Source organism: Scatophagus argus, chromosome 11 (assembly GCF_020382885.2).
Source record: "Scatophagus argus isolate fScaArg1 chromosome 11, fScaArg1.pri, whole genome shotgun sequence".
NCBI lineage: Eukaryota > Metazoa > Chordata > Actinopteri > Scatophagidae > Scatophagus > Scatophagus argus.
Genome location: NC_058503.1, coordinates 23,387,016 through 23,397,672, shown reverse-complemented (window position 1 = coordinate 23,397,672; position 10,657 = coordinate 23,387,016). Strand labels below are relative to the sequence as shown.

The following is a 10,657-nucleotide window of genomic DNA, read 5'->3' as shown; positions in this document are numbered from 1 at the left end:
AGAATTAAATGAGAAATTAAGCTTTACTTACACACAATATCCTTGGTCATCACAGGCTGCGATGGCTCACTTGGCTCCCCAAATCCAGCCTTGTTCTCAGCAGTGACTCTAAACTCATACTCTACTCCCTCACTCAGACCTTGCACCTTAAAGCGCAGATCAGGGATTGTCCTCTTACAGGCTCTCACCCATCTCAACCCTCTCCTCTCTTTCCTCTCTACACAGTATCCTCTGATGTCACTTCCACCATCCTGGGCTGGTCTTTTCCATGAAATGGTGACAGCATTCCTACTGATGTTATCAATTTCTGGAGTTGAGGGTGGACCTGGTGGACCTGAGGAAACAAAATATGCAAGGAATGTAAGTAATGACTTGAATTTTTAAGTTGAGAGGCATTATTTTTCATTGGAAGGAAATTAACTATGCTGTATTAAATCCTTTACTGTAAAGAATTTTTAAAATTCCAGGATTACCTGGAAATGTATTTTTATATATTTTTAACAATAAACAAACGTATAAATATATAAACTATTTAAACTTACGGAAACTGTCAGTCATTTTGACTGGACCAGACTGGTTTGAGTCTCCAGTGCCATACTGGTTCACAGCAGACACTCTAAAGACATACTCGTTGCCCTTGATCAATTTACTGGCTACATATCTGCAGTCCACAATGTTTTCAGCTAGCTTGGTCCACTGCAGGCGGCTGGTCTCTCGCTTCTCGAGAATGTAGGACTTGATAGAGCAGCCTCCATCCTCCTCTGGTGGAAGCCAGGTCAGGGTACATTTCTCTGCTGAAATGTTACTGGCTTCAATGGGACCTGGAGGTCCAGGTACGTCCAGGACCTTCACCTTAACACGTTCTTCCTTAATACCGAAGGGGTTGCTGGCAGTGATGGTGTACTCTCCTGTGTTCTTCCGGCTTGCGTACTTGATAGCCAGAGTGGAGGAAGTGGGAGTGCTGGTTATGGTGATAATGTCAGAGCTCTTTAACTCGCGGCCTCCCTTTGACCAGATAGCAGTGGGTGGAGGTTTTCCCATAATCTTAGAGGCTGAGATCACAATGGTGTCTCCTGCTCTGACTGATACACCATCCTTAATGTCTGGGTCAATAGTGATTGTCGGGGGCTCTGCAGAGGGCACAAAAAAAAACAACTGAGTTTTGATTGTACATGCACTCCATAAACTCGAATTTGTGACAATATGAGTTTGTTGACCTGAGATTTGTAAAACTAAAATAAAAACATTTCAACAAAGCGCTTTCACCCAGATGTTTTGACTGCTAAATCACTTACCGTACTCATCCTTGCAGGTAAGAAGCTCAGTAGGCTCTGATGGAATGCCAATAGCCCCAGCAGCATTCTTGGCCCTGACCCTGAATTGATACTGAGAGCCCTCCGTCAGGTCAGTGACAGTGAAGGCACAGCCTTGAATGTTGACATGATTGGCTTTTAGCCAGGCCTTGCCGCCAGCTTCCAGCTTCTCCACCATGTAGCCAGTCAGCTTGTGGCCACCGTCATATTTGGGAGGTGTCCAAATCAGAGTGACTGTACTCCTGGTAACATTAATTACTTCAGGCTTGCCAGGAGGGTCTAAGAGAACACAAAGTAAATGGTGAAACTTGCAGAAAACCAGAACACATTAGGCATTCACATGGGAGGGAAAAACAAATCCAAAAGCTGTGAACTCACCAATAGGATCCAGAGCAACTACAGCCTCAGTGGGCCTGCTTGCCTTCCCTAGGCCAGCCATGTTCATGGCCATAACCCTGAACTCATACTCTAGTCCTTCTATCAGGCCAGTTACTCGGCACTCCTTCACTCTCAGAGGAGTCTTACTGGCCCGTTTCCACATCAGACTGTTTCTCTCCTTAAACTCCACGTGGTATCCTAGATAGAGCACAGAATCAGTTGGTCATGGTGACAGCTCTTTGCTCATCCCCAACTACAAACTCATATCTGTCACAGTCTGTTACCAGTAATTGCGGAGCCACCAGTGTCCTTTGGATCAGCCCAAGTCAAGATGGCCGACTCGTGGCGGATGCTCACAATTTCTGGAGGAGCAGGCGCCTCAGGCACATCTGGAGGAAGCAAGGAGGGGTGTAAGAATAAGGAGAGACGGTAAGACATGAAAATACATTCAATAAACCATCTTAAATCATAGAAGAAGAAGATAGAATACAAGTGCCTGACCACGATCTACTTTTTCTTCATGTCACCGTTCTTGCATATGTAACAGGACCCATTTTAATTTGCATTAAAACAATGCTTCTCAATACAAAAACTTTGCCATGCATGTCCATTACAGGTTTTAATTTATTTGTGTAAGGCAGCACGTTATTATTTTAAAATGAATTATGAAAGACAAAATTTTGTTGAGTCTGGCCTCATAATCAGCACCCAAACAAAAGGGGTGAGATCATTTAACTTCTCATTCTAGAAATGAAGGTCTGTATCTTGAAACAAGAAAAGGAAAGAATAGAATTGAGAAAATGAAAGAAGTTGATTTTTTTTTAAAGTGGGTGAAACAATTTAAGTTTTTGGCTTGATTTAAGAAAGATTTAAAATGCAAGAGTTGACTAGATGACACAAATATTTTTGCAGTAATCATTATCAAATCTTCTGTGAAACTGACCACTTTAGATGTAAGACACACTAACAACAGACGGGCTATAAGATGTATATGACTGCCTCAGGCCACAATCTGAGTGTGATACTCACTAAATGGATGCTGAGCAATGACTGGATCAGACCTCAGATAGTCTCCAACCCCATACTTGTTCTCGGCGAAGACTCTGAAGATGTACTCTACTCCGTCATGGAGCCTGATCACCCTCATGGTGGTCTTCTGGATGGCTGAAGCTACTGTGGCCCACTTGTTGTCCGTGGTCCTCCTCTTCTCCACAATGTAGTTGGACACCTCAGCACCACCATCATCTTTGGGTGGTCCCCACTCCAAGGTGATACCGTCAGCAGTTATCTCGTCAAACTTAATGGGTCCAGTACAGATGCCAGGCTTGCCAACCACCTTTAGCTGGAACTTGCAGTCCTTGGAGCCAGCACTATTCTTAACATTGATGGTGTAGGTGTCAGCATCTCCTCTCTGGCAGTCTCTGATCAACAGAGTCGTGACACCCTGGGATGCCTCCACACACATCCGGCCAGTGTCCCCGAGCATTGTGTCGCCTTTCTTCCAGGTGGCAGTGGGATGGGGCACTCCGATGATGGGGATATTGATACGGGTGGTGCTGCCCTCCTTCACCACGTAGCAGTTATCATGCAGCCCACTCAAATTGCAGTCAGGCAGCACTGAAATTCAAAAGAGATTTATAAATAAATAATGTGAATAATAATTTTACACCCTTGCAAAACAAGCGACTAATGATATATATAATCTGGTGTGATGGTTGAATCAGCTGGTTTCTTACCATACTGGTCCTTGGCAACAGCAGTAAGCTCAGTGGGTGGTCCCTCTCCAGACTCGTTGAGTGCCTTGACTCTAAAGGAGTACTCCTTGCCTTCAGTCAGCCCGCTGATGGTGTGTGAGGTGTTCTTGCCCTTCATGATCTGCGTCCACTTCTCTTCACCTTCGCTCTGCTCCAGGATGTAAGATGTAACATAGCTTCCACCGTCACTGATAGGCTTCTTCCAGCCCAGGACGATTGAGTCCTTGGTGGTCTTCTGGGCTTTGAAGTCTGTCACTGGACCAGGTTGCTCTGAAGCAGGACAACAGATGAGTTATGCATGTGTGAGCATGTGTTTGTGTTGTGTTCAATGCATAGGGGCTGTAGGCTGAAGAAGTTCCTTCATCTCAGATTTCAATATAAAGAGTAGCTTTTAAGGTTTTTGATATGTGTCTTGGTCTTAGTAGTTTTCGACTACGTCAAAATATGACAATTCCTCACTCTCCTGAACAAAAAAGATCAATTCTCATTTAGGAAATAGCAACAATGACTTGTAGCTACCTGAGGCTCGAACACTGCCAGCGGTCTCACAGCCCTCGCCAATGCCGTAGGCATTTTCAGCCAGCACTCTGAAGCAGTAGGCCTGTCCTGCCTCCAGGTTGGTGATCCTGAAAGAGGTTTTGGGGCACTCTGCAGACACACAGGTCCAGGCTTTTCTCTCAGCAAGACGTTTCTCGACAACGTAGCTCTTGACTGGGCTGCCACCATCGACCATTGGAGCATCCCAGGTGATGCAGGCATGGCTTCTGGAGGTTTCTTTCACAATCAGGTTCATGGGTGGTCCAGGAGAATCTGCAGGAGAGGAGAAAAAATATCTCTGGCTTAGAGCTGTTGTTATCTGAACTACAAGTACAAATCAGGCCATAAAGGCACATAACAGGGGTGAAGTACTGTTGGTGAAAGTTTTGTTTCCTATGTCCTATGAGATGGTGTATGAGATTATTTTTATCTTAATCGTACTCTGTATGTGGTACTGTTCTACTATATGTTTTTCATAAATAATTTAATAATAAAATTCCAGCTACATTGCTAAAAAATAATTACATTTTAAAACTCTATACATATGGTATAGCCATTGTTTCAACAAATGTATGGCAATGTTTTGCAGGATATCAAAAGGACCTTACCCATACTTAACTTTATTCATGGAAATAAATGGTTTTCACTTTACAACATACTGCATTCATGTGTTGTGTACTCTATTTCACCATCATGCTTCTTACCGAGGACCTTGACCACAATGGTGTAGCTCTTGGAGCCGCTGCTGTTCTCTAGTGACAAAACGTATTTGCCGGCGTCGTATCTGTTAATGTCCTCAATCATCAGTAGGGTGTCCCACTCTGACGTATTTATCAGAAGGCCCTGCCTCTCCTTCAGGTTGGCATTCACCTTCGTCCACGTCACCTTTGGTGCTGGGCGTCCTCTCAGCGGGACATAGAGTCTCATGGTTACACCAGCTCGAAGAACCAAAGCCTTTCTCAGGTCCGCATCCAGCTCAGCTTCAGGTGCAACTGGAGGATGGACAGAAGGATTCAGTGAAACATGTTTAAACTTTAAAGTCTTTGTTTAACTGGTGATCATTGATTTTTCACTAATGAACTGATGTAAGCGGGTAAGAAAATAAATAATTAATTTTTACTAAAGTAAGCCATACATATTGAACACAATTCATTCAGTGATGTAAAACGTAAATACTTGATTCATACAACTTCATACTTTAAAATGATTTATCAAAACAGACAGACAAGTTAATAAAGAGTTGGAGCATACTTAGGATCTCCTTAGGCATGTGGTTTCCAGGGACCTCGCTTGGCTCACTATAGCCGATCTTGTTGACGGCAGTCACTCTGAATTGGTACTCGGTGTTGTCCATCAAGCCTGTCACCAAGAATTTGGTTGCCTGGAGTTTTTTCGGGATGTTGCACTTGGTCCAGTCCTCTGCTTCGGCTCTCTTACACTCCACCAGGTAGCCGATGATCTCACAGCCACCATCATATGCCGGTTTGGTCCAGCTAAGGCTGATGGAGCTCTTGGTGGAGTCCACCACCTTGGGGAAGGCAGGTGGTCCAGGAGGATCTGACATTGACACATTCAATATTTTCACATTTCATAGAAATAAATTCATATATATTTTAAGAATAATGAACATGAGAATTAGCAGCGGCCCTGTCTGAAGCAATATTTTGTTTCATTTTTGAAGTTTCATTTTTAAGGCTGATACTTACAGACAGGGTCAACCGCCAGTGCAGCGATGGATGGATCGCTGGGTTTGCCCAGACCAGCTTTGTTCATGGCGATAACTCTAAATTCGTACTCAGAGCCCTCTGTCAGCTGAGCGGCTTTGATGGTCCTGTCAATGACCGGCCTGCGGTTGACCTTAGCCCAGGTCAGCTCAGTAGCCTCACGTTTCTCCACCATGTAGCCCAGGATGGTGGCCTTTCCATCATTGGCTGGCGCCTTCCAGCTCACTGTCATGGAGTCCTTAGTAATGTTGGTGATTACAGGCGGGTCACATGGACCAGGAACATCTGAAAGAAGAAACACAACCATCATAATCTCATCACGGTTCGCATGTGTTGTATTCAAATTCAAAATGTGTGCAGTTCTTATTATTCAAATATTGATCAATATAATGAGTTGAGAGAGACTGAAGACAGATTAAAAACAAAACTGATGAATGACATTTTAAAGGCTCACACTAGAAATTTGGATGATAAATGACAAAAAGAGTAATAATTAATAAAGGTGGTATTCCTGTTAAATTCAAGAGCAAATGTAATAATTTAACCCCTGAGACTAATTGGCAACCAGTCCAGCTGGGATAGGCTTCAGGCCCCCCGCGACCCTGACGGCTAATAGAAAATGGATGGGCGGATGAATGGGTGTAATAATTTAAACTTATTTTAACTGTGTTAATCATTTAAATGCTTCCAACTGTCTAACCTAAAATATGACTTTTAAGATTTATTTGTGGGGACATGCAGAGAAAGTTTAATTAGTTGGTTAGACTTTTACTTTTTAGAGGAAATGTTTCTTTTTTTACAGTTGAAACAAACCTCAGTAAAAGTTCTCTTAAGAGAACTTCAGCTGAGGGCACTTCCTCTATAGGGGTCTGAACTTACCGTATGGGTTCTTGACCATGACTGGGTCAGTCATGATGGGGTCTCCCACACCATACTGATTCTCTGCACTGACTCTAAACTGGTACTCATGTCCTTCAATGAGTTTTTCCACTGAGCAGTCAGTGATATGTCCATGGATATTGGAGGTGACCAGTGCCCAGTTGGCCCTACTGGTCTCACGTTTCTCTATGATGTAGTTTGTGATCTCAGAGCCACCATCTGCAAGTGGAGGTTCCCATCGCAGCTTAACACGATCTGCAAACACCTTAGTAATTTTCACTGAGGCTGGAGGGCCTGGTTTGTCTGTAGGGTGAACAATGGAAGGTTAGAGCCTTTATATGTTGTTAAAATGCTTGCATCAACAAAATACTACAATGAAATAATATTAAATCTAACTTACCAAGCACCTTGACCTTCATGGTGGCGTACTTGCTGCCATTGATGTTCTCAGCGGTGATAGTGTAGTCTCCAGACTCCTTCCTGGTGACGGAGTAGAGCTCCAGCAGGTGGACATGTTTCTTCTGGATCATCTTCATTCCCTCTGCGAGAACCAGAGGCACTCCGTCTTTCTTCCAGCTGATCTTCGGCAGTGGTTTGCCAAACACCTCAGCATCCAGGAAGACGTTTTCTCCAGCTTTCACCACAATCAGGTTCTTCATGTTGATTCCCAACTCGACACGAGGAGGAACTGCACAGGGGAAGAACATAAAATAGTTGTTTGGCAATAATTTAATTTAATTAAATTATAAACTTAATTTGTCAGCCATTGTTTTCCTTGCTGTTTGGATCTGTACCATTCTCTGCAATGACAGGAATTGGGTCGGACAGCTCAGATGGCAGACTGATGTTGATCGCAGTCTTGGCAATGACTCTGAACTGGTATTGTTGACCCTCCTCCAGGCCGGTCACCACATAGCTCTCCGTCTGGATGTTCATGCAGTTGGCATTGCACCGTGCCCACTTCTCCTCTGGAAGCTTTGCGTACTCCACATAGTAGCCAATCAGCTTGCTGCCACCATCATGCTTGGGACGGCTCCAGACCAGTGAGACAGAGTTCTTGGTCACATCCATGGGCTCAGGTTTGCCTGGTGGGTCTGGATGGAAACAAATAAGAGTATGAATCTAGTTGGTGTCACCAGCCTCTTTAACAAAACAAATATATCGTGATGTCATGATATATTGAAGGAACCATTCATACCAACAGCAGTCCGAGCAGTGATGTAGTCGGTCTGTTTGCAAGGTTTGCCCTGTCCAGCCATGTTGAGCGCCGACACCCTAAATGTGTATTCCAGTCCCTCAATCAAGCCAGTGCACGTGTACTGTGTAGCTTTGACCACAGACTCGTTGGCCTGCACCCACAGAAGGCTGTTCCTTTCCTTCTTTTCAATGCAATATCCAGTGATGGGGGAGCCGCCATCAGTGCTGGGACGCTCCCATGACAGGATAACAAAGTCCTTGTTGACCTTGTTAACCTGCAGGTTTCTGGGCTCACTGGGAGGATCTTTGGAAAAAATGGATAGTACATAGTACCACAGTTCTAAGACTGATTGCCATTAATTGATTTAATTATGGTGTGTTTGGGCTCATACTCACCAAATGGATATCTGGCAATCATCTTCTCAGAGTAGATGGGCTCAGAGATGCCCAACCTGTTCTCTGCACGGACTCGGAAACCATACTCTTTTCCAGGTGTCAGTTTGGCCATTCTGAAGCTGGTTTTGGTGCAGGATGAGGACACAGTGACCCAGTCACCCTGGCTGACATCACACTTCTCTACAATATAGTTGGTAATGTTGCTGCCACCATCCTCCTGTGGGGAGTTCCAGAGCAGCGTGCAGGCATCAATATCCAGTTCTGTGATCTCTAGAGGAGCTTCAGGGGGACCGGGGATGTCTGCAAAGACACAAATGAGATATTAATAACAGGAAGGACACACCTAATCAATTATTATTCATTAATCACATTTTAAGTGTCTTTTTCAGAACCAGCAGCTTTTACAGCATCCATTGTTGAAACTGACCCATGACGATGACTCGGAGGATCTGGTTGATCTTGCCGGTACTGTTCTCAGCTGACAGGCTATAGTAGCCACTGTCCTTTCTTGTCACATTCTTGATGATTAGCGTGCAGGTCGTCAGTGTCTTTACCACAGAAAGGCGGTCAGAGGTCAGCACATCCTCGTTGCCCTGCTTCCACTTGCAGAATGGAGGAGGTTTACCGGCCACGATGGCCTCAACCACCATCTTGGAACCAGCTCTGACTGTCACAATGTCAGGCATAATGACTTTAGGAGCCACTGGGAGAAGAAACAAACACCAAAAGTTACTTCAGAGATAAATGAGACGAGTTACTTCCAGTATGTTACTATAAGATAAGAGAGATTTTTCGCCGGTCTACTCACTGAGCTGCTCCTTGACCTCAAACACTCCCTCTGCCTCTCGGGCCAGGCTGACACCAACCGAGTTCCTGGCCGCCACTCTGAACTTGTATTTCTTTCCTTCCTTCAGACCAACCACCACAATGGTCAGGTCTTTAACCACAGAGTAAGGTGTCCACTTGTCCTCGGGTGCACCCTCCTCCTGATAGTCTACCACATAACCGTTGATCTTGGCTCCTCCATCTCTGAGTGGCTTCAGCCAGCCCAGTGTGGCACTATTCTTGGTTATCTCCAACACATCCATCTTCTTGGGAGGATCCGGCTCACCTAAGTGCAGCAAACATCAGGCATTGGCAAGAACAAAAAAGGAAAACAAACAACAGGCAGAGAAACACTGGAGTGGCACTCTGAACTTTATTCACACAGAATGTGTTGACACTCACTGATGGGATCAACCGCTAGGTAGGACTTGGGTGAGTCCTGAGGAACTCCGATGCCATATTTGTTGCAGGCCATGACTCTGAAGTAGTACTCTACACCAGGTGTCATGTTGGTCACCTTGAAGCTGGTCTTCTTCAGTTCCTCTGTGCATTTTGTCCAGGTCTTCCTATCCACCTCACGTTTCTCCACAATGTAGTTGAGAATTGGGCTGCCACCGTCATTCTCTGGTGGCAACCAGGACAGCTGAGCTGTCGTCTTGGTGATGTCACTTGCCTCCAGGCCACCAACAGGACCAGGAGTATCTGCATAGGAGGAATGTTAAGTTCACTTATTTGTACACAAAAAAAGTTTGTGAATTTTTTAAAGTGCTGTAAAAATTAAATTTGTCACGTTTCTCACCAAGGACTTTGACACGGACAAACACAGCTTTCTCTCCAGCTGAGTTGGACAAGGTCAACGAGTATTTCCCAGAATCCTCTCTGGTGCTCTCAGGAATAACCAGGAAAGACATGGTGTCAACCTGGTCCACATGACCTCGGCGGATCACATTGTCCACACCCAAGCGTTTCCAGGTAACCTTGGGGGCGGGCCTTCCTCTGATCACAGCAAAAAGTCTAATTGGACAGCCAGCTCTGACAGCCAGGCCTTTCCTCAGACTGGCATCCAGGTCAATCTCTGGAGCCTCTGTTGTCAAAGAAACAAAATTATGATCATTAGAATGTGGGTACCATTTACTGTTCCCAACCCCGTGTAATACCCTGTGGATTTATTAAGGTAAAGTTGCTGTTGGCTTTAGTAACTGTTTCTTACCCAGGATTTCCTTGGGAGAGACAGCCTCCTTCAAGTAGGCATGGCGTCCCCAGCCCACCTGGTTTTGGGCAGACACTTTGAATTCATACTCCTGCTTCTCATCCAACTGGTTGATGGTGAACTCTTTGAGCACCAATGGGCCATGGGTGTCAATTCTTTTCCAGCCTTCTGTGGGCTTTTCAGGGTCAGCCTCACTCTTCAGCCTCATGTCCAGGCTGTAGCCAATGATGGGGGCACCACCATCATAGACAGGTTTAGACCAGGACAGGGTGATGGAGGTCTTGGTGCTGTCAGCCACTTTCAGGCCTGCAGGGGGGCCAGGGGGCTCTGCAGGTAGTGAGAGTTTAAAAACAAAATACTGAAACACCAGAAGACACATAGGGAGTGGCCTTTGTCCATCTCTGAAATCTTATGCTTTCTACAATTTATGGTATGAACACAAAT

At 45.0% G+C, this 10,657-nt stretch overlaps 1 protein-coding gene and 1 long non-coding RNA gene across 2 annotated transcripts in view; one reads left to right on the top strand and one right to left on the bottom strand.

Annotated features, from left to right (window-relative positions):
- LOC124066886 overlaps positions 1 to 2,740 on the top strand; it is a 28,167-nt gene extending 25,427 nt beyond the window's left edge. Inside the window, exons 4-5 of the long non-coding RNA XR_006844659.1 lie at positions 226 to 360; positions 1,968 to 2,740. This is a non-coding gene — a long non-coding RNA (uncharacterized LOC124066886). The remainder of the gene's footprint in view (positions 1 to 225; positions 361 to 1,967) is intronic.
- ttn.2 (titin, tandem duplicate 2) overlaps positions 1 to 10,657 on the bottom strand; it is a 198,402-nt gene that overhangs the window by 46,101 nt on the left and 141,644 nt on the right. The window contains exons 187-207 of the mRNA XM_046403600.1: positions 10,214 to 10,540; positions 9,803 to 10,087; positions 9,406 to 9,705; positions 8,987 to 9,289; positions 8,606 to 8,881; positions 8,179 to 8,478; positions 7,784 to 8,086; positions 7,380 to 7,679; positions 6,986 to 7,273; positions 6,586 to 6,888; positions 5,689 to 5,991; positions 5,234 to 5,539; positions 4,687 to 4,974; positions 3,965 to 4,255; positions 3,428 to 3,715; positions 2,721 to 3,308; positions 1,976 to 2,080; positions 1,692 to 1,889; positions 1,296 to 1,592; positions 543 to 1,130; positions 32 to 334 (exon numbers count right to left, since the gene is read on the bottom strand). Coding sequence (XP_046259556.1) covers positions 32 to 334; positions 543 to 1,130; positions 1,296 to 1,592; positions 1,692 to 1,889; positions 1,976 to 2,080; positions 2,721 to 3,308; positions 3,428 to 3,715; positions 3,965 to 4,255; positions 4,687 to 4,974; positions 5,234 to 5,539; positions 5,689 to 5,991; positions 6,586 to 6,888; positions 6,986 to 7,273; positions 7,380 to 7,679; positions 7,784 to 8,086; positions 8,179 to 8,478; positions 8,606 to 8,881; positions 8,987 to 9,289; positions 9,406 to 9,705; positions 9,803 to 10,087; positions 10,214 to 10,540 — 6,540 coding nt within the window. The remainder of the gene's footprint in view (positions 1 to 31; positions 335 to 542; positions 1,131 to 1,295; positions 1,593 to 1,691; positions 1,890 to 1,975; positions 2,081 to 2,720; positions 3,309 to 3,427; positions 3,716 to 3,964; positions 4,256 to 4,686; positions 4,975 to 5,233; positions 5,540 to 5,688; positions 5,992 to 6,585; positions 6,889 to 6,985; positions 7,274 to 7,379; positions 7,680 to 7,783; positions 8,087 to 8,178; positions 8,479 to 8,605; positions 8,882 to 8,986; positions 9,290 to 9,405; positions 9,706 to 9,802; positions 10,088 to 10,213; positions 10,541 to 10,657) is intronic.